Source organism: Chrysochloris asiatica, unplaced genomic scaffold (genome assembly GCF_000296735.1).
Source record: "Chrysochloris asiatica unplaced genomic scaffold, ChrAsi1.0 scaffold00223, whole genome shotgun sequence".
NCBI classification, from domain to species: Eukaryota; Metazoa; Chordata; class Mammalia; order Afrosoricida; family Chrysochloridae; genus Chrysochloris; species Chrysochloris asiatica.
This window is the reverse complement of record NW_006408741.1, coordinates 275500-300917: the sequence shown is the minus strand read 5'-3', so window position 1 is coordinate 300917 and position 25418 is coordinate 275500. Positions and strand designations below refer to the sequence as shown.

The 25418-nt window shown below is 48.4% G+C and overlaps 1 protein-coding gene across 1 annotated transcript in view; it reads right to left on the bottom strand.

Annotated features, from left to right (window-relative positions):
* The window catches only part of CTNNBIP1 (catenin, beta interacting protein 1), a 31947-nt gene extending 6966 nt beyond the window's left edge, over positions 1 to 24981 (bottom strand). Inside the window, exons 1-2 of the mRNA XM_006873088.1 lie at positions 24886 to 24981; positions 24366 to 24456 (exon numbers count right to left, since the gene is read on the bottom strand). Of these exons, the coding sequence (XP_006873150.1) occupies positions 24366 to 24456; positions 24886 to 24981 (187 nt within the window). The remainder of the gene's footprint in view (positions 1 to 24365; positions 24457 to 24885) is intronic.
* Between the last annotated feature and the right edge of the window lie 437 nt (positions 24982 to 25418).

Genomic DNA, 25418 nt, shown 5'->3' with positions numbered 1-25418 from the left:
GGTAGTTCAAACCCACCAGTTGTTCCTCGGAAACTCTATACAGGATCTCTGTGACTCAGAACCGACTCAACGACACTTAACACAATAAATTCCATGTTCCAATTGTTAATAAATGTTTGTAGCTGTTTCTCCTCATTTTGAGTTGTGCCCCAGTTTCACTCCATTTGCATCATCTTGGTCAACTCTACTTTGAGGAGGCAGCTCTTCCCCAGTCATATTTTGAGTGCCTTCCAATCTGAAGGGCTCATCTTCTAGCACTATATCTGACACTATTGGGATGCTATTCATAATGTTTTCATCTTTGGCACTCTATCTCACAGTGTTCCACTGCTACTCATAAGTTTGTCAGTGGCTAAACATTCAGAAGTAGTCTATCTCTCCTCCTTCCTAGTCTGTCTTATTCTGGAAGCTCCGCTGAAACTGGTCCACCATGGGTTACCCTGCAGGTATTTAAATACCAGTGGTACAGCTTCCAGCATCACAGCAACACACAAGCCACCACAGTACAACAAACTGACAGACGAATGGTGGTCATAAATGATTGCACCTTCTTTTTCAAAATTTTTGTTGTTGTTGTTGTTCTTGTTGTTTAGAACATACACAGCAATCCAATTTACCTGTATGACTCAGTGACACTTATGAAATTCATCAAGACCATTCACACCCTCCTTTTTCATGCTATTCCTCTTCTTTCACATCAACTGGCTGCTGCCATGTTTTCTATTTAGCCCTTCCAGTTGCTACTGTTCATTTAATTCCATATAGATAGTTCTGAAAAACAGCACAATATTCAAGGCAGGCACTCTTTAAACTACCCTACTGTTAGTTTTGAGAAGTTGGTTTATGGTCTAAGATTTAAAGATGATCCCAAGGCAAGAATATTAAGAGTTTAGTTAGCCTCCATGACTCCAGAAAATCTTGTCTCTGGGATCTTGAATTTATGTTCTGGATTTTCTTTTTAAGCAAGATTTTTCTATAGCATCTTTGATCAAAACTTTTTTTTAAATGTTTTATTGTGAATTATGTGATAGTTTACATGGGAGAACATTAGTTTTACATTCATCCTATCCTTTATCATTTCATTGCCATGGTTACAATCCCCTCCATGCATTCATCAACCAACCAAGGGGCATACCCTACAAGCCTGCCCCCCAGTCGGCAGCACACAGCCCCTCTCCCTCTCTGTGTCTAAAGTCCCCAAGTGCTCCATCTCAGGCATCACTGCTTCTCTGGTCTTCTGCCTTGATGGTCCCAGGGACCTCCGCTCCTAGACTGCAAAGTTAATCACTCCCCTCTCCTTGCTACAAAACGTCTACCTTTACATTTACAATCCTCACAATCAGTCCTGATAACAATTATTCACTATTGTATCACAAGAGACCTATCCACATCTCCTTTCATCAGCCCTGCCTAGACAGATTGGATACTACTCAGTGGAGATACTACCTTCCTCCACGCCCTCTGGATCTAGGTTCCCTCTTGAAAGCTTGTAAGCCAGTCACTTCTTGCCTTTGTAGCACCCCCATTTTGGATAGCCAATGTCCAAGTTGCCCATCCCTGTCTACTCTGTGTATGGAGGGGGTAGGAATGATCCTTGCTGTAAAGATCTGTTCCCTCTTTTGAGCTACTGCATCCATAGGTGTAGGTCAAGTTCATCAAATTGTATCAGATAACTCTTCTTTTTCCTTTTTCTAGTTGAGCTCTGATTATCCAGTCATTGAAGCCAGATCAACTGGGTATTATCTGTTAAGTGTGGGTGTTCTTGTGCATATGCCCTCTCTTCTTCACTAAAGTGAAGCTGGACACTTCATTCTCCACTTTAGTCCTCTGTGGCTATGTCACTGACTCTGGGCCCAGGTGTTCCCGGGTCTGGCCAAACTGCTGGCCTACCAGATCTCCACCTGGATTCATAGGACTCTATTGAGCGTAGCTGGACTTGGCTTGCAGCTTCACTGTTGTTTTTCCGGCACTTCCCCTATCGGTGACCAACATGGTCACCAGTCTGAACACATGTCTGCTCATGTACAGGGATCCTTATATGTGGCTACTCAATGGCATATAACATCAACAACATTCAGTTGTATGGGGAATGCAGTGACTCTGTAGGATAAATACTGGACTGCAGTGTTTGAACCACAAGGTCAATGGTTTGAGCCCACAAGTCACTCCATAGGAGAAAGATGAGGCTTTCTGCTCCCACAAATGATTTACAGTCTCGGAAACCCCAGGGGGGTTGCTATGAGTCAGAACTGACTCAACTGCACATAATGACAATCCAGTTGTACCAGCACCACCTGTTGAAAAATAGTCTGGCAGCCACCTGAAAATCCTTCATGATTATTCACCAGCCCATAAAGCATTTACTGCCGATTTTATCACGACTTGTGAACTAAGGGCCTGAAATTCTAGCTGGCAGTGTCTCACCGTTTTGTGGGTCTTTGAGTCTTTTGGTTTTTTTTTCACTTTCACTTCACAAATATTTATTAAATTCCTAATATGTGTCAGGCTGTCCTCAGTACTGGTATTTGTTGCGTTGTTGAATGCTGTCGATTCTATTTCAATTCATTGTTGTTAAGTGCTATGGAGCTTGTTCCAGCTCATAGCGACCCTGTCTAGGATTTCTGAGGAGCAGCTGGTGGGTTTGAACCATCAGACTTTGGTTCCCAGTTCAGTGTGTATCCTATAGTTCCACACCAGGAGTTGCAGCAGCCCTGTATAATGGAGTAGAAGGGCCCCTTAGGGTTCCCTAGGCTGGAATGTAATCTCTATGGGAGTAGACTAGTCTTTTCTCCCACAGAATGGCTGGTGGATTCAGACGCCGATTTCCCAGTTAGCAGCCAAGTGCTTGATCACTGTGTCAAGGTTGAAATATTGTTGTTGTTATGAGCTGTCAAGGCAGATTTGACTCATAGAGACCCTAGGCACAGCAGAACAAAACACTGGCCAGTCCTGCGCCGTCTTCACAGGTGTTACATTTGAGTTCATTGTTGCTGCCACTGTGTCAGTCCATCTTGTTGGGGGGCTTCCTCTTCTTCAGTGACCCCCTGCTTTTCCAAGCATGATATTCTTTTCCAGGAACTGATTCCTCCTGTTGACATGTCCAAAATATGTAAGATGAAGTCTCACCGTTCTCGATTCTAAGGAGCATTCTGCTTGTACTTCTTCCAAGACAGATTTGTTTGTTCTTCTGGCAGTCTACAGTAATTCCAATATTCTTTGCCAACACCATAATTCAAGTGCACCAATTCGTCTTCAGTCTTCCTTATTCATTGCCCAGATTTCATATGCATATGGAGAGATTGAAAATACCATGGTTTAGGGTCAGGTGCACCTTAGTCCACAAAGTGACATCTTTGACTTTAACACTTTAAGGAAGTCTTGATTAGCAGATTTGTCCAACGCAATGTGTCACTTGATTTCTTGACTGCTGCTCCCATGAGCGTTGATTGTGGATCCAAGTAAAATGAAGTGTTTGACAACTTCAATCTTTTCTCCATTTATCATGTTTATTGGTCCAGTTGTGAGGACTTTTGTTTTTTTTTGTATTGAGTTGTAACCCATACTGAAGGTTGTATTCTTGGATCTTCATCAGCAAGTGCCTCAGGTCCTCTTCACTTTCAACAAAGTTGTGTCACCTACATATTGAAAGTTGTTCATGATGCTGTGTTCTTCTTCATATAGTCCAGCTTCTCGGATTATCTGCTCAGCATATGGATGATGTAAATATGTAAAAGAGTACAACCCTGGGGCACACCTTTCCTGTTGCTTCTTGTTGTTACTGTTAAGCGTCATGAGTTGATTTCAACCATAGCAACCTCCGCTGGGTCTCCAAGGAGTGGCTGGTGGGTCTAAACCACTGATCCTCTGGTTAACAGTCCAGTGCTTATTTTATAGTGCCACATCAGAACTCTTCAAATGAGTATGTGTATCCCTTTAGCTCCATGACCAACTCCCAGTAGGTGTTCACTAAATGTCTGTCTTATCACCACCGTGCTGGCCCCTTTGGTGCTGGATTCTTGTTCTTAGGAGAAGGAGACAGTATGGTGGCAACTGAAAACCCTGTGTGAGTATCAGGATGGAGCTATTATTTGATGAGGGGCCATCATGGTCTAAAGGCCATGCCTTGCCATTGACACATCCATCCTGATACCATATTTGGTTCTCTAGCAGCCTTTTGAAGTCACGATTAGTAGCCTTCCTTTCAGATGAATAGTCTTGTCCAAGGTCACCCACCTAGTAAAATGGCTTTGCACCAGGCTGTCTTGCATCCTTTAAGCCAGCGCCATTGAAGTTTTTCATCAATGAACCATGTAATCAGATAACTACATGTGTGCAACTGCGTAATTTTTTAAAAAATAATTATCTTCTTGATGTTTAACATGTTGGTTTTCAGCAGTAATATAAAAGTATCTCCTGGTATGGTGCTATGGGATAAAGCAATGGTCCACAAAATTGGTTTGAACCACAGGTCAGTGGTTCAAACCCACCAGCTGCTCCCTGAAAACGCCATATAGGGCCACTACGAGTTACAACCCACCTCATGGCACCTAATGACGACAACAAATATAACAAATTAATTTCTTTTGCAAAAAATTTTACAGTAATAGGTGCTACTCATGGACAAGTCTGGTATTGTTGTTGCTAGGTGCCATAGAGTTGATAGCAACACACAGTGACCCAGTGTGTGAGAATAGAATTGCCCCATAGGGTTTCCTAGGCTGTATTTTTTTTTTTTTTTTAAGTTTTTATTGTGAATTGAGTGGTAGTTTACATGGGAGAACATCAGTTTTACACCATTGTTTCATTGCAATGATTACAATCTCCTCCATGCTTCATCATTCAACAGTATTTGCTTCTATTCCCTCTGTTTTCTGTTTTGTTTTGTGATGTACACAGTAACACTCAGGAATATATAATCATTTAAACAACCAAAGGGCACATTCTGTAAGCCTGCCTCCTGACTATCATCAGGGTCTTTGAGTTTTAGGGGTGGATTTTGGAAGTGAAGGTTTCTCTGCCCCCACCACCAACTCAATCTTAAGTTACCCTTGTTCAGATCCATCTAAGTCCCTGAGGATGGGTTTCAGTGGGGCATGGTGAGTGAGGAATCTAAGTCAGGGAATGACCTCTGAAGGCCACTCTGAGGTGTGTAATTACCTTGCATAAGGCTATTTATTTGGCCTCTGTTCTCAGTTCTTGTAAGCTGTATGAATCCCTGAAGTTAATAATGAGGGCTGAGCAGATCAAGAAGGACCAAGCACCTGGGGCCCATGGGATGCTGACTATGCCTCATAAGGCATGAGATAATCTATCTTGACCATGCACTGGGGCTGATAAACAGGCCTGAACCCTGAGGCTCACAGGAGATACCTGCTTGGTGGGAGGTGGGAGAGGACAACACATCCCTCTTTGGGACATGGGAATGGCACAATGTGACCCTTCCCAGACTTCATCCTGTGTTTTTTCATTTGTATCCTTTTTGGTTGTAATAAAGTTATTGCCATAAATATATTATAAAAGCTTATATTATAAAAGCTTCAAAACAAAGCCCGTTTCCATCAAGTCTATTCTGACTCCTGGCAATGCTACAGGACAGATTGGAACTGCCCCCATACTATAATCTTTATGGAAGCATACGGTCACACCTTTTTTTCCAAAGAATGATTGGTGGATTCAAACCGACCACCTTTTAGTTAGAGCCAAGTGCTTAACCAATGCACCCTAAGGGCTCTGAAGTATGGTCTCCTCTCTGTGAGTCGTTCTAGAGAATGAACCCGCCGGGGCAGTGAGAATCAGAAGGGGCTGGTGTCTGCCTGTTTGGCAGTCTGAAAGAAGGTGTCCTGCTAATGTATGAGCTGTGACCTAGCTGTGGGTGGCTGGGGCAGGGAAGTGCTGCATGAGTGGCTGGCAATGAGGATGGAGAAGTGGGAAGGTCAGAACTGGATGCATTTCCACACTTTGGGAATCCCTACCACACAGCTAGAGTTTTGCCTACTGTGCCCCTAGCTTATGGAAACTCCCTTCCCCAAACTCCCTGCAAACATACTCTGAAGGTATGAAGAGCCTGGCAAGCAGACTGCCCCAGACTCCCCATCACTAAGTTCTCGTCTCCAGGTCTATAAGTCATCTCAGAGGTGGGGGACAGAGGCGGCTCTTGCTTAGGCCCCTACTTGTGTGTAGACAGGTTCCATCCCTCCGAAGGTCTCCTAGCTGGTCTCTCTCCGGTTCTCTTCCTCCCTTCACAACTATTCCTTCTCAGCCTCCTTTGGGGGATCCTCTCCCTTTTCCCAACCACTAGAACTGGACCCCAAGGTTGGTTTGAATTACAGAGTTGGTGGTTCAAATTTACCAGGTGCTCCTCGGAAACCCATATACAAGATCACTATGAGTCGGAACTGACCCAATGGCACTTAACAACAATAATTGTTAGAGGCCTGGTATGGTGCTATAGGATAGGCACTGGACTTCTAACCTCAAGGTCAGTAGTTTAAACTCACCAGCTGCTCCTCAAAAACCGGGTCGCTCTGAGTTGGAACTGACTCGATGGCACTTAACAACAGCAACAACAATTGTTAGAGGGTCCCAGGGCTCAAGTCAGGGGCTTCTCTTCTGTATCTACAGTACAGTCTATACGTACACCCCATCTCCTGGCTTCATAACCATCTATAGATGGGCCACTCCCCTGAATGGTGCTATGTGGTCATGGATTGAATTTTGTTCCCACAAAAGATATGTTGAAATCTCAACAACCCCACAACCAGTGAAATGTTGACTGCTTTGTTATGTTAATGAGACCATGATGTTGCTACTGCTGCTGTTGTTGTTAAGGGTTTCTGAGGAGCAGCAGATGGGTTTGAACTGCCAACCTTGTGGTTCACAGTCCAGTGATGATCCTACAGCACCACACCAGAAGTCCATGAGGCCATATAGGACTAAAACTCAGATTCACAGCCATGGAGTTGATTCTGACTCATTAACGGTCCTGTATATGGTGTTGCAGTTTAATGCAATGGACTGCAAAGTTGGTCTGGACTGCAAGGTCAGAAAGTTCAGGCTCACCAGCTACTCCTCAGAAACTCTATACAGTTCTGTGAGTCAGAACCAACTCGACGGCACTTAACAACAACAACATAGGGTTTCTGAGGCTGCAAATCTTACAGGAGAAGAAAGCCTTATCTTTTTCCTAAGGAGTGACTGGTGGGTTTGAACTGGCGAACTTGCAGTTAGCAGGGACAGTAATCCAGGACTAACCCTTCAGTGCCACACTGGCTCCTAGACAGGTCCGAAATCTAACCTCCTGTGAGCAGTGTCTTATAAAGAAGGAAAATCAGATACAGAGAGACCCACACAGAGGGAAGAGGCCATGTACAGACGCATGGACAAGCCCAGGAACACCAAGGACTGCTGGCAGCTACTAGAAACTGAGGAGTCCTGCTGTGGCACTGTAGGATAAAGCACTGGACTGCAAGGTCGGCTTCAACCACAGGTCAGTGATTCAAATTCACCAGCCACTCCTTGGAAATCCTATACAAGGCTGCTATGTTAATTAAATTCTAATTAACAACAACAATTAGACGCTGAAAGAGAAAAAGAAGGCCCTTCTCCAAGAGCTGTCACCCCGATACTGGACTGCTAGCCTTCTGAACAGTGAGAAAATAAATGTGTCCTTTAAAGCCACCTCCTGGGGTACTGTTAGGGCAGCACTAGGAAACTAAGACGCAGGGCCTACTGCCCACGTGATCTTCTACTGGGATGTCTAACAGGCACTGCAGAATCAGCATGTCCAGGACAAACCCTGGTTCCCTCCTCTCTCCCCAAGCCTACTCTACTTGCAGCCTATGGCTACTCCATCCTTCTGGCTACTTGGCTCCAAAACCTTAGGGACTATCCGATTTCGCTCCCTCACATGCATGAATATGCTACATACATCCCACCTGCAAATCCTTCAACTCTGCTTTAAAAAAATATACCATGACTGCATCACCAATTCCCCTACCTCTCCCCAGTCCAGGTCCCCAATATTGAGGCTTCAGTGTCAGTCTTTCCCTGGTCTCCCCACATGAGTCCCCAAAAGTCCATTCTCCATGAAGCAGCCAGATGCTCTAAGGGAGGATCTCATCACAAGGTTTCTCATTATACTCAGAGTGAAACCCAAGCTCCACGCCGTCGCCTGTAATACGTCTCAACATGATCTGGCCTCAGCCCTTTCGCCTCTGGGCTCGGACTCCAGACAAAATGAATCAGCATCTACATCTTACGTATACATAAGTCACCTGGGCCTCTGGTTAAAATGTAGACTCTGATTCGGTAACTCTGGGGTGGAAATGCAAATTCTTAATTGGAGGTCAGACCAGAATGAACCAGAATGCTTCAAACACATGGGACTTGCCCCTCAGGACCTTTGCACAGGCTGTTCCTCTACCTGGATGCTCTTCCCCAAGTTCCTCTCCCAGCTCTTGTACTTCATGGCAGTCTGTGCACCAGACATCTGCCTCTGGGACCACAGTTTCTGAACCAGTGCCCTGTGTCTTCATCCCTCAGGTGGCTGTAGTCTTCTTCAGAGTCCTCATCACTGCCCAGAGTGTTACATACTGATCTGATCTCAGAGTGTATGTCCCGACCCCTACATGTGGGTTAATGCGCCAGACTGCAAATCCGTTTGAACTGCAAGGTCAGCGGTTCAAGCTCATCAGCTGCTCCTCAGAAACCTTATACAGGGTCGCTATGGGTCGGAATCAACTCGACAGCACTTAATAACAACAACAATAGATCTGCCTTGTTAAACCCAAAACATTACCAACAGATGACCTGATAAGCAAAATGTGGTCTAGCCATACAATGGGATATTAACCAAACTTGCCTTTGAGTTGATTCTGACTCAAGGGAATCCCACATGTGTCAGAGTCCAACTGCTCCACAGTGTTCTATGGCTGACTTTTCTGAAGTAGATTGTCAGACCTTTCTTCCAAGGTACCTCTGAGTACATGCAAACCTTCACTTTCTGGTTCACAGTCAAACACGTTAACCACAGCACCACCGAAGGTCAACAGACTATCACTCAGCCATAAAAAGAATCAAAGTTCTGATACATGCTATAACATGGATGAACTTTGAAAACATGTGTGCTCCCATGTATGCAAAATATCTAGACTAGGCAAATGCCGACACATGAAGCACAGTAGAGGTTGCCAGGAGTGGGGAGAGGGGAAACCGGAAGTGATTCTTAATGGGATGAGTTCCTGCTGGTGGTACACAGTGAATGTAATTAGTGCCACTGAGTTGTACACTTAAAAACAAGGAAAAGAAAAACACAAAAGCAACAGAATTGTTGTGACGAAAACTCAATATGAAACCCAGAGACCCCCAATCGGCTGCCTCACCAACCCCAAGGCTTACTCGGGTAAAGAGCAGGGTGAAGGTGGGCTGGGGATGCAGCTCTTAGTGCCAGGCCAGGGCACCGAGCCCTCCCAGCCTATGCCCAATCCAAGCTTTGCCCCTTTGACAGACTCCAGTCAAGTGACTGGGGAGAGAAAAATGACAAATATACAAGAGCTTAGAAAAGCAGACAATGGGTCACTGGGCCTTTGCAGACTCGGGGTGAACTGGGATCAGTTCAGTCAGCCTGCAACCAGCCTTCACCCTCTGCCCATGTTCTCAACTTCCTGAGTCTCCACATGGCTCCTCAGGAACCTCAGTGTCCGTGTGCCAGGGAAAGCCCCTGCTGACACAGCCCCAGAGTCGGATGAGGATCACATCGGCCGTCCGAAGGCCTCAGTGAAATCCTTCAGAGGTTCTGCATCAAGGCACTTGGAGCCTAAATACATTTCGGGAACTGCTGGGAGCATGCCTATTGGCCTGGGGGTGTGTATTTTGGTTGAGGATTATTATTGTTATTGCTAGGCACTACCTAGCTGATTCCAACTCATAGTGTTCCGGGGTAAAACTGTCCTATAAACTTTCCTAGACTGCAATCTTTATGGCAACAGATTCCTAGTCTTTTCTCCTGAGAAGCTACTGGGTAGGTCTGAACTACCAATCTTTCAGTTAGCAGGCTGATGTTGTGTGCTGCTGAGTTGGTTCTGACTCACAGATACCCTACAGGGCAGATTAGAACTGCGCCATAGGGTTTCTGAGGCTGTAAATCTTTTTAAAACTTATTATTGTGAATTGAGTGATGATTTACAAACATCATCAGTTTTATGTTCAACAAATCAGGCACTTTGTTTCATCTCAGTGACTGTAATCCCTCCATGCCTTGACAGTTATCCCACTTCCTTCCTGTGGTTCTTATTTCCATTCCACCCTCCTTCCCATCCCTTCGGAGTCCTGGTGTAACGCTGTGGGTTAATGCACTGGACTGCAAAGTCTGTTTGAACTTTAAAGTCAGTGGTTCAAGCTCAGCAGCTGGTCCTTGTAAACCCTACACAGGGTTGCTATGAGTCGGAACCAACTCGGTACTTAACAACAACATCCCATCCCTTATGAACTTTGTCCTTAGATGTAAATGTCCATTTGATTTTGAATGGCTGACCACTCCATGGTGAGCATGCCTTACTAGTGCTATTGTCCCTTGTATACCTATCTACCTGCTTGGCTGAAAACTGGAGAGTTCCGTTCCAGACGTGAAGGGTGGCCCGAGGGGGGTCTCTAGTTCTTCCAGTCTCTTTCTGACCAGTAAGCCCAGTCTTTTTTCTTTCTTTATTTTTAGTGATTTTGCGTTTTGTTCCACATTTTCTCCCACTCTACCCAGGACTATCTAACGGGATCCCTCCCTTTCAGAGCACTTTGGTAGTGGTCCAGGCTATACATCTTCATGGGAATAGAGAGCCTCATCTTTCTCCCACAGAACAGCTAGTGAGTTTGAACCGCTGGCCTGTGGTTAGCAGCCCAGTGCTTAATGCACTGCAGCATCAGACTGATGATCTGTAATGGATGAAAGAGTTTGGAAGAAGTTACAGTCAGCTACAGCCCCAAAGCTGCTGGTGATATGACTGTGCACACACACAATCCCTTTCACAGACCCTGGGGGAAACCCAGCTGAGTCCCTGCCCTTTCCCAGGAAACTGCAGGAGCTCATGTGCCCCTCCCACAGACAGGGCTGCTCCCAACACCCCCTCAGTCTCAAGGAGGGAAGCTGGGGGAAAGGGGGTAGGAAACAAGGACTCTACGCTTCTACAATGTGCTGAGGAGAAGCTGGTGCCCTTTCTTGGCTACCCCTGTTGCGTGGGAGCCCCTGATCAGCAAATCAGCGAACTGGCTGGTCCCAGGCTGGGGGTGAGGGGCTGGGAGTTGGGGCTATGGAAGGTGGCTGCCTGTTGCAGCCCTGAAACCTCCCAGGCTTGGCCTGTTTTCTCAGCAAACGGGAATGGGGGACACCTTCTTGCTGTATGGTTCCTGCTTTTATCCCACCAAAGCTCACAGGTGCAGGAGGGACAGGCTGACTCTACCCAGTTTTTAACAAAGTGCGGCACAATGTTAAAATAAATGAATTAAAACCTGGCCTAGTTTCCAAAGTCTGCAGACCACCCCAAGGCCTCAGTGCCCTGCACAGTGTCACTAGAGAAAATAAGAACTCCAAGTCCAGTCCCCCAGGAGCCGGCGCTCTGGGAAGACCGGAGCCTCTGCAGCATTGAGCCCAGCCTCCCAGAACAGGGTGATCGGTGGGGAGCAGAGGCCTTGTAGCACTGAGCCCAGCCTCCCAGAACAGAGTGCTCAGTGGGGAGCAGAGCCCTTGTAGCACTGAGCCCAGCCTCCCAGAACAGGGTGTTCAGTGGGGAGCAGAGCCCTTGTAGCACTGAGCCCAGTCTCCCAGAACAGGGTGCTCAGTGGGGAGCAGAGGCCTTGTAGCACTGAGCCCAGCCCCTCAGGACCCAGCACTCTGGGAGGACCGGAACCTCTATGGCACCGAGCCCAGTTCCCCGAGCTAGGTGCTCTCGAGGGACCGGAGCCTCTATAGCACCTTCCTCTAGGCTCCTCTAGAGCCTGCCTCTCTGTACCTCACTGTCCAGAGCTTCCCAGGACCATTCAAGTCTGTCTCCAAGGCAGTCAGACCAGGTCCTATGACTTCAGAATAACTTTGAGGTGCTCCACCCTCCCAGTGAGAAGACGTGTATGGGATTTGGAAACCCAAGACTCTACATTCTTATGGCTGATGTTGGGAGCAAGGGTACCTTACAAGTCATCATCATCAAAGGGACTTAACTTGGGCTGTGTGTCCTGGAACCCTGGCCTGCCAAGTCAAGGGCCAGTCAGTCTTCCATGTACCTAGCAGACCAGGTCAGAGAGCAAACATGACCACATGCTCCAAACTGTGTAGGGAGATCCATCCTGGATAGTCTATCCCCTTCTCGACCTAATGATGTTGGTGGTGGCACCTTCTCCTCCCCGTGAACAAATTCTCTGCTGTCAACATCAACTACTGTCACCTGCCTGGCTCCCCAAAACTGCAGTGACTCAGCGACCAGCTCTGGGGAAAAGAACTAAGCTGCCTGGAAACACAGGTAACAGACTTGGCCAAAGGGCAAAGCATCCACCTGGATACGGTGTGGGCACTGGCAGGACTGGGTCTCTCCCAGCACACCAGACCCACTGGGGGTGAACACTGTTTTTAGCAGCTCCAGGTTGCCGGCCGGAGCTCTGCTCACCTGAGTGCTGAGGCTCCAAGGTTCCCAGGGGTTGGCTTTTACCCAGAGACAGCACGACACTCTGGTTGACATGGGGACAGCAACCTTGGAACCACCAAGGTCTCAGCAGCCCAAGCAGATCCTAGGCTCAGTGGCGCCTACTGGGCTCCAGGCTGACAGCCAGCCTCATCAAGCACCCGATGCCACAGGGTCTCTGCTGGTGGGCCGAGCTGAGGAGTCCGCTCCCAGCCCAGCCCAGCCCAGCCCAGCACACAGCACAGCACAGCACAGGGCTCCTATAGTCATCAGCTGAGAGCTCACTGGCAGCTGAAGGTCTCTCAGACTTAACGGAGGACCCAGGTACAAAGCTGGAATCTGGGACTGTGTCTGACTCCAATCACCTGTGAGACCAGGGGATGCACATCCAGCCTGCATCTCCCCAGTTGCAAAACATGATGAATAGTATCTGTCGCACCGATCTGATTGTGGATGACATCAACCATCAAAACTCTATCTGTGGGGTCACAACTTAAGGTTCTAGTCTACCAGCTTGCAGCCTAGATATGCTCCACAAACCCACTTCACCCCTGCTGAGTCCAATACACACACACACACACGGCTTTGGTAATTTGTTTTCCCAGGTGATGCATTCATTCAAATTCCTTGCTCCCCCAAAATGTTTGCTCTCCTAAGCCAAGACCTTGACTGGGTGGAAGGAAGGACAAAATCTGAGAGACGGGTGGGCCCATCCCTCCAGGGGTCAGGGATAAGCAGGGTTTCACCAGAGTCCTGGTATGTTCTCACAGTTGAGTAGGTTGATTTAAAATGCAGATGTCCAGGCTCTGCTGGTAGACATTCTGCACTTTTTTTTAAAGTTTTTTATTGTGAATTGAGTGAAAGTTTACAGGGTAGATCACCAGTTTTACATTCAACAAACAATACATCTTGTTGCATTACAATGGTTATAATCCCCTCCATGTAACATCAGTTAACAATATTTCTCCCTATTCACTTTAGCTCTTTAAAAAAAAAAAATCACTCAGGCATACACAATAATTTACACCACCAAAAGACACATTCTACAAGCCTGTCTCCTTGCTACCAGCTCTTAGTCCCTCTCTTCCCATGAATCTAGAGTCCTCAGCTGCTCCCTCTCTCCATGTCCCCATCTCTGCCTCCATCTCTGGTATCGCTGCTTCTCTGGATAAGGTCCCACATTCTGCTTGTGCTCTTCTCCCTTGATGGTCCTAGGGTCCACTGTTTCTGGACTGTAAGATTAACCACTCCACGGGTTTTGTTATAAAACTTCTACCTTTACAATTGTGACAGTTGCAATTAGTCATGATAACAATTACTCACTATTGAATCATAAGAATCCTATCCCCATCTCTTTTTACCAGACCCATCTAGACAAGATGAAAACTATTCAGTGGGGGCTCTATATTCCCTCACACTCTTAAACTAAATTCCCTTTTGAAACCTTAGAAGCCAGTCACTTTGTGCCTCTATCGCCCCTCATTTTAGGTAGCCATCCCTATCTACCCTGTGTACCAAGGGGATAGCATTGGTACTTGATAACTCCTTCCCTCTCTGTTAGTATTTAGAGTTACTACCTCCAGGAGTATAGGTTAGGTTCATCAAATTGTAGCAATTTACCCTCATTTCCTTTATCAAACTATTTTTTTTTAATCTTCTTCTAATTGAGTTCTGATTATTAAGCCATCGAGACTAGGTCAGATGGGTTCTATCTGCAAGTTTGGGTGTTCCTGTCTGCATTTTTAACAAATATCCTAGGTGATGTAGATGCAAGTGGTCTATAGACTGTACTCCAAGAAGTCTATCCTTCAGACTGCCTCTTGGCCCAACCCCTCAGAAGCTGCATCCCTTCTCTGCCAACACTCATAGAGGCGCCTGTCTGCACGGCTTCCATGTGCTCACTTCCCATTCGCTCCCGGCCCACGCAGCCTGGCTTCCAGCCCCAGCTCCACAGAAGCTGTTTTGGTAAAGGTCACCAGTGACTTCTTGATTGCCAAGCCGGGTGGCTGCAGACACTGATCCTGCTGACCCCCCTCCTCTCGGCCCCTGCTTGGGTCACAGGGCAGGGTTATGGCTCCTCCTCATTCTCTGCCTGCTCACTGGAGCCAGCACTCCCAATCCTTCATCTGTTCCCACTTAAGCCCCTGAGCTCTGAACCGCACTCCACCCCTCCTGGGCCACACAGACCCCTCCTACCACCACTCCCCACCTTCCCATGTCAGTTGCTGGGACCAGGTACCTCCTTCACCCACATGAACCTAGCCTCAAACCTCACACCATCTGTTCCTCATTGCCTGTGGTTCCCAGTCCTCAATGTCTCAACTGGATGACCCCCATCTCCACCTCCTGCCCAGAATGTGTTTTATCATCTCTCACCCCACTTGTAGTTCTCTCCAATGCGCAACAACTAACCAATCCCCTCTCCCCACCTGGGTGCATGGGACCCCCTGCTGCCTTCTGAGACCTGGCCCCTGTCCCCCTCGGGGTGCATGGGACCTGCTGCCTTTTGAGACCTGGCCCCTCTCCCCATCTGGGTGCATGGGACCACCTGCTGCCTTCTGAGACCTGGCCCCTCTCTCCCTTTCTAGGTACATGGGACCACCTGCTGCCTTCTGAGACCTGGCCCCTCTCCCCCTCTAGGTGCATGGGACCACCTGCTGCCTTCTGAGACCTGGCCCCTCTCCTCCTCTAGGTGCATGGGACCACCTGCTGCCTTCAGACCCCACTGTCAGAGCCCCTTTACCTTCCCAGTCCCTCATCACCTGCCTGGTCAGCCCCACACAGGGCTCCTGGAAGGATGTGAAAATACCTAACAGTGACACACAGTTGGGTCCTCATTCAAGAGGGAATGTTCCATAGGCTCCAATATTCTTTTTCCTCTGTTATGTATGGGTTAAATGGTGCCTCCCCAACACAGACAGGTTACAGTCCTAGCCAATATCTGTGATTGTGACCTTATTTGGAAGTAGTGTTTGTGGATGTCATCAACTTAAGATGTCATCAGGGTGGGCCCTGATCCCAAATGACTAGTGTCCTTCTAAGCAGCAAAAAAAGAGACACAGACGCACAGTGAGAAGCCACGTGGCAGGGCTGCACAAACTGAAGGGATGCGTCTACATGCCAAGGAACACCAAGGACCGCCCGCAACACCCAAAGCTAATAAAGAGAGGCTCAGAACATATTCTCCTCCTCAGAGCCTTCAGAAGGGGAATGGCCCTCCGACACCGTGACTCTGGACTTCTACCCTCCCAAACTGAGAGAATACATGGGAAGGAGGGTCTAGCCGTCCATTTGCGGCACTTTGCTTCAGCAGCTCCAGGGCACTACAAACACCTCCCCACAAGTCCTGGATTCAAGGCTCAATTCCCTGGGCACTTTCTCTCAGTGGTCCTGAAGGTGGCTTTCCCTTCCCTTCAGAATCATTCACACTTTCAGATCTCTGCACTGAGCAAATAGATTGTGCTCAGCCAGTAGGTATAAACTACGGCTGGCGGTTCAAACCTACTTAGATGCACTACAGAAGAAACAGGCCTGGGAATCTGCTCCCATGAAGATTACAGCCACTCCAGCCTGGAGCAGATCTACTCTTAACACATGGGGTCTTCTAGATCACAAATCAACAACAAAAACAGAGCCAACAACAAAGTTAGTCAAACAATGACCTGTGACTAGCTAGCTCTTTACATTATCTGTTCATGAGTCTGTCTGCCCTCTGGGCCAGCAGCTCTGGGGCGGAGTCATCCTCTGATTCCACGCCTGGCACAAGCAGGGAAGGTCAGTGTGAGTGGAATTGTCCAATCGCTGGACTAAATGATCCCCATGGGCCTTCTCCTGCCAGGGGGGTACAACTCTTGGCCAAGAGCTGGGAGCTAACGTAGTTCCTGGAGGGGCTTTGAATCCTCTCAGGCACTGTTTGTTCTCAGTGATAAACAAAAGAACACAATTCAGAGCCAGAATGCTGAATCAAGCAACTACTCTGCATTTTATCACATTCTAGAACCTTCCATGGATTTACACACACACACACACACACACACACACACACACCCTTAAATCTTCTCTTTCTATGATATAAGCTATCACATGCCAAGTCCTCCTGGCTGATTCCTCCATTTGAGCCAATGCCCACCAAAATTTTTTGTTTCCACTGTATTAGCATAAGGAGCTCTGGTAGCGTAGTAGTGTCGGTCACTAACCTCAAGGTCAGCAGTGTGAAACTACCAGCCGTTTCATGGGAGAAGGATGAGGCTTTCTGCTCCTATAAAGATTTACGCCTCAGAAACCCTATTCAGGATCGCTATGAGTCGGAACCAACTCCACAGAACACCACTGTATTATTAATAGCTTACAGGTAATTCTCATGTAAATGTTGATTAAATGTACCTTCCCATCCCTTAAACTGAAATATTCCTTGGGTCTGATTGTAATTTTAGTCCAGGGTTTTTTTATCGCCTGGAGCCTCTGGACTAAAGCTCAAAGCTCTCCTCACACAGGGAACCCCAGGAGGAGCCCAGCTGGCTGCCTGCTGGGAGAAGCCACCCTAAGCCTGGGCTCAGTCTACATTTCAATCCAATAACACCTACTCTGGGTCAGCAGTGGGCTAACTGTGAAGGAGTCCTGGTAGCACAGCAGGTAAGTGCTCGGCCATGAACCAATGGGTTGGGGGTTTGAATCCATTCAGCAATTCCGTGGGAGAAAAGACATGGTGATCTGTTTCTATAGCGATTACAACCTGTCACACAGGGTTGCTGTGAGTCGGAAATGAACCCCACGGCACTCAACAACAACCACGTGTAACTGTAAACACAGCACAGATCCTGGCTCCAGGGAGCTCCCGACCCACATAAGACAGAAAGCTCTACAGGGCGCTCCAGGAGCTGCCCACCAGCAGACTAGGATAGGGGTCAGAGAGGGCTTCCTGGAGGAAGTGTAAGAACAGAGGATTTCAGGATGAACTTCCGCACTTGGCTGCAAGATGAAGACACCCGTGCCAACCAGTGGCAGGGCTGTGGAGCGGGTGCCGTGGGTGGTGAGCAGGGAGGGTTGCAGGTGAACGGTAAAGTGCTGGGCCACTTCCCGGGAGACTCTGATTCCTTGCTGGTTTGCCCATGGCCACCATTATTGTCCCAAAGTCCCAAACAGGACTCTGAGACCAAGTGATCTATATTTAAGCTCTCTGGCCAAGTATCCTGAGCCAGCAGCTTCGGTTTTCTAGAGTTGGGTGGTGGGGTCGGGTAGAGGACCTGGGGTGTGGGCAATCATCTCTGACAGTCATGTGTGGTCAGATGGAGGTAGTATGTAGACCGAGATGCCACTAGGCAAACACTATGGCTCTTGGGGGGTAAGAAGAGGGATGGGGTAGAAGCCAATCACCAGACAAGGAGCTTGCTTGACAAAATGGGCCATGTCCGTGATGCCTGGATGGGGTCTGAGACCCTGCATAGGGATGCAGCTCTGCAGGCAAATGGCTAGAGGGAGACCTTGGCAAAGTGTCACCTGGGGCCTGGAACTGACTGTGCCCAGTCCCTGTCCTCCTGCAGGTGAAGGCCCAGAATAAACACAAAGGCAGCAGGAAGCACTTCCCCGTGTGTTCTACCTCCTCCTGAAATAGCACTAGCTACAGTCACCTAACTGTGCCAACAGCAACCTGCAACTCCAGTAAAACACTGTCCTGCTGAAAAATGCATCTAGCCTAAAGGCCGCTCCTGGAATTTAGCTGAAAGCAAAAATAATGAAGATAAAAGATTTATGTGCAATGATGTTCCATGTCCATCACAGACTGGACCCACACTGGCTCGCTGTGTGACCCTGGGCAAGTTACCTGGCCTAGCTGAGCCTGTTTTGTCTCTCTCTCTTTATTGTGGCAAACATACACCAAAGCATTCACCAGTACACAATCCACTGACAATGACTGCCTTTTGCCTGCTTTTTCATCAGAAAGCAACCTACGATAGCAACCATTCTCAGGATTGTCATGAGAATTCACTGAAAAGACAGTTGTCTGTTACTGGGCAAGCAACCTGGCACACAGGAAGGGTTCAATAAATGCTTGCTCTTATAATAAAAGCAAACATTAGAAGCAAATACCCAGCAAGAAGGGATTTGGTCCTTTCAAAACGGTATAGTCTTATGGCTGAGTACAATGCCACTGTTAAAATGTTTCTATAAGGTTGTTTAAAGATACAGCTTAATCAACGTAAGTGAAAGATGGGTATTAAAGTATATATTAAAATGCTTGCACTGGACAGTCCTAGTTTTATGATGGAGATGTACACCTATTTTTAAAAAGCGCTACCAAGAGATTTAACTAGAGGGTAATAGTGATTACTGCTATGTGATAGGATTCTTCTGGCTAGCCTTTAAGCTTTTCTGCTTCTCTCCAACTTTCTATAATGACTATGCATTATATTTTACAATAAAAAAATCAATATCTGATCTATAGAGAGCAGCCCTGGTGATAAAAAAAGGAATGGACTCAGCACCCTGTCGAGCTTGCTGTAGAAGAATGGCTCTCTGCCCCCAAGACTCCAGCCGGGCCTGCTCAGCAAGGCCACCTTCCCTGGGAAGTATCGATTTCCTTGGTGCAATGCTGAGCTCTGGCTGCCTATCAAGGCCACCTGGTTGCCCTTGGGGACCAGGAGACAGTGCTTAGAGAATTCATCCCCTGTCAGTGCCTTTCTGGGGAGCCTGTAGACTCCACAACCTGGCCTGGTCCCTCATCTAAGCACTCACTGAGGACCTGCTGGTGCCTGGCCCCAGAAAGTCAAAGACAGCAGCCGGAGTCAGCTCAAGGAGCTGACCAGGAGACAGTGTAGGAAGCAGTGCACCCAGGGTACCCACTGCTGGGACGGAAACCAGAGAGCTGGACTGCAGGGACACGGATGGGTGGTGGGTTAGGGTAGATTCTTGGTGGCAGAGAACAAACACAGAGACAGAAAGGAGCAGACAGACAAGGTCAAGAAGCAGAAAGCCAGTCTTTAGGGTTGTTGATGGTGCGTGTGTGGTGGGGAGGCGGGAGGTGAGAACATGAGAGTTTCACTAGTCACACAAAACAAAAGCAAAAACAACCAAACCCACTGACATTCAATCAATTCCAACTTAGAGCAAATCTATGTGGGATGAGGTATAATTGCTCCTTAGAATTTCTCCTCTGTCAATCTTTTCAGGAGCAAACAGCCTCATCTTTCTCCCATGGAGCAGCTGGTGGGTTTGAACTGCCAATCTTGCAGTTAGCAGCTCAATGTTTAACCCACGACACCACCAAGGCTCCTTTTGTCACAATGAGAGGGTTAGAAAGCTAATAAAAGGTCCCAGTGATTATTGCTGTGTAGTAGGATTCTTGGTTCTGTCCTCTTAGCTTTTCTGCTGTTTCTATCTGACTCCCTCCCTATCTTCTACTGTGACTACGCATTACTCTATAACCATGAAAGCAATCAGGATTCAATCTACAGAGGCAGTAGGAGAGAGGCCGGCTGATGTAGCCTTCAAGAGTCACTCTGGCTATGAGGAAGAGGTGGACTGGTCAGGGCAAGATGAGAAGTCGGGATGCCAACAAAGAGCTACTGGCAGTCCTCTTACACATGGGGTTGCCAATAAACTGAATTGACTTGATGGCAAGTAACTAACAGTAACAGATAAGAATATGGGATCAACCCAAAATGGGGGTTCAGGCCAAAATGGGAAAGAGGAAGCCAACTAGAGTATTCACAAGGACAATCAGAAGAACTTGGTAACTTACTGGCTGCTAGGGGCAGAGAAGACTCAAGGGTGAGTCCCCTAGGACACTAGGTATTTGGTGGTGCATGGATCCCTAGCAGAGACTAGAGGTGAGAGGTTATGAATCTGGACTGCTGAGTTTGGAGTGTCTGCGGGGTATATGTGGCAAGACATCTAGTAGACTAGGGTTCGAGGGGGTAATTGGGGCTTAGGAGCTGTGTCTGGAAGGCACTGTTGACCAGAGCTCACTGCTGAAGTCACTTGAGTGTGGAATCTGGGGCAGAGTGGTGTGCATTAATGGAAAGAGGGGCTCACCAGGAGACTGGGCAGAGGTAGGCAGGAAATAGAGAGAGAGAAGTGGAGCTGAAGAGAGACAGACACAGCCCAAGGGAGGGACAGGAGGCTTTTAGAAAGAGGCTGTCACTAGTAGTCTCAGACCAGCAGAGCAGTCAGGTAAGCTGAGGACAGAGAAGGGTTCCCCTTAGCATTCAGGAGGCCCCAGGCCTCTGCTGGAATGTTTAGGTGCCCCAAGATGCAGGTCCACACAGGCCTAACTGTGGATCCCCTGCTCCTCGTGCAGTACTTTGCACCCAATAGGTACCTAACAAGACAGGAGTTGGGTGAGGCTCAGACATAAGAACCAGCTGCAGTGGTCTGAGGGATGAAAAGGCCCCAAGACTACCTGTAATCTCCCAAGGTTTCAGGTGGGAGTCAGGTGGACTAGGGTGTAAGACCAATGCTGAGAGTTGTTTTGTTGGTGGGGCAGTCTCAGGCTCTCAACCTAGGGGAGCCTGGGAGTTGAAGACATTTCTTTTGTCTCAGGAATTAGCACAGAGAAGAGCTGCAGATGAAGTTACCAGCTTCAGTTGGAGAGAATGGGGCATCTGCTGAAAGATAGTGCCATCTAGTGGACAGGAGGCAATCACGTCAGCTTATGCCAGACCGGCATCCTTCAGGCTACCTAGACGTGAGGGTTCCTCTCATGCGCTAGGGGTCCCTGCTTCCTCCTTGGAAGCAGGAATCCAGGACTCTTACCACCTGGGCAACCCTTGAGCCTCTGGCACCAGCATGCCCTGCAACATCAGCTGGGACAAGCCCCAGTGTCTCCTCAGGTTGGTCAGAACAGAATTTGAGCCCTCAGCTCAGAATGAAATTCCTGTCTTGCTCCCAAGTGTGCACCTGCAGTGTAGAAACACTAGACTGAATACCACTTGGCTGTCGTTGTTTTTGTGTGTGTTTGTGATGTTTTTAGGCACAGATACAGCCGCTTCTCGCCCCCTCTTCTACTTGGTCCACAGGGGTCCTTGTGTCACATGTCTTTCCATGCAGGTGGGTCCTTGGCAGCCAGGTGGTCCACACTGCACCCAGCATGAAGGAACCATGACACCCCCCTGCACCCCAGGCATCCGTCAGAGGCTCCTCTTCTAAGAGCCTCCTCCCCAGAGAGGGAAGTCGACTTGGCTACCTCCACAAACCCGCTGCATCCAAAGAGCCAAGTTTGGTCAAGGCCAGGTTAACAACAGCTAGGTAGGTCACTATGACCTTCTCATTCTTATTCTCAACTGTTGGTTTTGCTCAGTGAGATGAGTTTGCTTTAGAATACAATGTTATTGTTGTTTCTGTTGTTGTTGTTAAGTGCTGTGGAGTAACCCTGCCTAGGGTTTCTGAGGAGCAGCTGGTGGGTAGTCCAGCGCATTAACCCACAGCAGTACCCCACATTAAAAAAAAAAAAAAAAAAATCCATGTGTGCCAGAACAGATCTATGCTCCAGAGGGTTTTCTATAGTTGTTTTTTTTTTTTTAGAAGCGGAATGGCAGACTTTTCTTCCAAGGTGCCTCTGGGTAGACTTGAACCACCACCACCACCCTTTCAGTTAGTAGCTGAGTGCTTAACCATCTGTATCACCCAGGGAGCCATAATTTAAAAAAATCCATTATTACAAAAGCAGTATCTACGCAATGTTAAAAAAAAATCATTCTATAAAAACAGATAGCTTGGGAGGTAAAATCTCTTATGGTCCTACCTCCTATAGAATTTTTCTGTTAAAAGGCTGATATATATTCTTTCAGGCCTCATTTTTAAAAACACCCATACATGTGTTCAAGGAGGTCTGTACTATGGGGTTTTCCTATACAGATGCACTGCCCTATTCCTTATTTTGATTTTTGCCATTAAGAGCATTCAGGTAGAGGCATTCTTTCTGCCCCAACTCCAATACAGCATATACAGGTACTACATGGTATGGGGCGGGTGCACCCCCAGACTCAAAATCCTAAGGGTTCCACTTGTGGACAGGAACCCAGGTCAGTTCTAGAAGTGAGAAGACCCTGAGAGGAGGGCACTGGTGTAGGCAGGCACATCTGGGAGGACTCGCCCAGGCAAGGTGGAGCCACGGGAGAACCTGTGGGGGTTCTGCTGAGTCAGGTGCGCAGACTGGGTCACACCCAGCCTCAGAGCTGGGGAACCAGGGCAGAGTCCTGTGACACCCGGGAGAACAGGGCTGACTGGGGATCTAGGTCAGCTTCCAGACAAGCAGCCCCCGTGTGCCAGGCCTGCCCTGTGCCCCACCGACGAGTAGATGCACTCGTCAGCACTTGGCTTCTGGGAGTCTGCTCACGCCTGGACCTGCCAGAGGCTGGACTATCTTGTGGCCAATAATTCCAACTCAGCATAAAAAGAACAGAATGGAAGGAGACTGGCTGCAGTATTAGAATGAGCTCTCCAGAAAAGGAGAGCCCCGAGAAGCTGCCAAGGAACTGGGAGAGGCCCAGCAGGCCTCAGCTCCCTCCAGTGGCTATATCCTGGGCCCAGTACCGGCTATGTGACCAAGGGCAGTAACTTACTTCTACAACTCCTTTTTCTTACTGAGTAAATGGAGGCATTTAGTTCATTGCCTGCTACATAATGAACACTCAATAACTGTTACCTGCAGGAGAAAGAACGGATGATGAGATTGATTGTTGTTAAGTGCAGTTAAGTCAGTTCCATTAAAGCCAAGAAAACCCATGGGGCAGTTCTACTCTGTCACATGGGGTCTCTGAGTCAGAATCAGCTAGATGGCACTCAACAAGAACAAATGCTACCTATTTTAATCATAAAGGAGCCCTGGGGAGGCACTGTGGGATAAAGCACTGGACCACAAGGTTAGTTTGAATCACAAGGATGTTGGTTCAAAACTCACCAGCAGCTCCTTGGAAGTCCTATACAGGGTCAGTATACGTTGGAACTGACTCCACAGTGCTTAACAGCATCAGCACTCACTATAAGCAGCCCTGGTAGCATAGTGGGTTACAAGTTGAGCTACTAACCACAAGGTCAGCCGTTTGAACCTACCAGTCGCTCCAAGGGAGAAAGATGCAGCTTTCTGCTTTCATGAAGATTTACAGCCTCGGAAACCCTACACAGAATTGGGATGAGTCAGAACTGACTCAACAACACATAATCGTGCACATTATCTCCTGGTGCAATGCTGTAGTGGACTGGAATGTGAACCATAAGGTCAGCAGTTCAAACCTACTGCTCCTCGGAAACCCTATATAGGATTTCTATGAGTTGGAATGGACTCAGTGACACTTCACAACAACAATATTATCACTATGATGATTGACTGAGATTACCCAAAGCATACTCAATACCTTTGGATTCAAGGAGGCCTCTGGGGTCTTTAAGAATCTCTTCTAACCATAGCCAGGCCAGAAGCAATGGCTCTGTCCCACCACGCTAGGGAATTGTACTCGAGGAGAGTTTGCTGCGGTGGGCTGGGGCCAGGGTACTGCTGAAGCCAAAGGCTGAGGAAATGCAGCCACCAGAGCCTCTGTAGTTCTGCCTCCTCCAGGACTAAAAGGGATCCCATTATCAGCCTGAGTGGGTCCTTGGCTTCTACCTGGGGAAGAGGGAGCTGTGATCTGTCCCCCATCTCTCTCTTGGATCACCTATCCAAGCTGGTTGATTTCTGAAAGATCCGCAAGGCAACAGCACCGCCAGACTCACCCTGATCGATGGAGTGCTGCGGCAGCTGGCTGAGCTGGCTGCTGACCACACCCGCGTAGGTCCGCAGGAACTCTTCCTCGCTGGCTGTCAGCTGTAGTGGGGAGAGCCTCAGGTGAGGGCCACTCACACCCGCTCCCAGAGGCCCACCCCGCTCCAGAAGCCATGACCCCTAAGTCCCGACTCCCGTGGCTGGAGCACAGTAAGGGCAGCACCCCAGCCCCTCTCCACCACCCCTGAACCATGCTCTGCTGCTCAGGTCCAGTCTGAGGAGCAACCTAGTCTAGCCCAGGACCAGGGGAAGGTACAAGGCCCTCCTGAAGGCTGGCAGCCCCCTGAGCTTTCTCATTCTACCTCCCTGGTAGAGATGCCTCTCTGGGGTTGGAGATGGAGGAAAGGAAGGCTGGGGAAACGGAGCCACCCACAGGGCCAGCAGCAGTCTCCTGGGCACAGTGGCTGCAGTCCCCATGCCCTGCCCAGCACAGTGGGCCCGTCCCCTCCTCGAGCAGTCTGGGACACTTACGTTGGAGCCCATCTTCCGCAGCATGAGCAGGACTCGGACCTTCTGCTGAATGTACATCTCCTCCGGACTCTTCCCGGGAGCCCCCTCGCGGTTCATTCCCCTGGCCCAGTGCTGGGGATCCCTGTGGAGCAAGGAGCAGCACCGAGGAGTGAGGTCAGACAGACACACACCAGGTACAGGCACCTGCTGGGTGACCCACGTCTTCCCACAGAGCCTTGTTCACCAGACCCCAGGGCACCGGGTTCATCTGGCAATGTGACACTTTGGGGTCTCCTTCCTGAGCAGGGTTGAGTGGCCTTGCTCTAGCCAGCGAGATGGAGCAGGAGATGAAAGGGGTGGCCCACTTGCCTCTGTGGGGCCCAGTTTTAGGCCAGCTGCACTCTCCAGTCACCCTCTCCACAGGCTCCTGGAGGCGTGTCACTCTCCCCAGCTAGGGATATAGGACAAGAAATCCATGGAGTCCTTGGTTTTCAAAGTCAGCAACTCCCACACTGAGCAAAAGTGGCATGACCAGCAGGAGGTGCTTGGGTCTC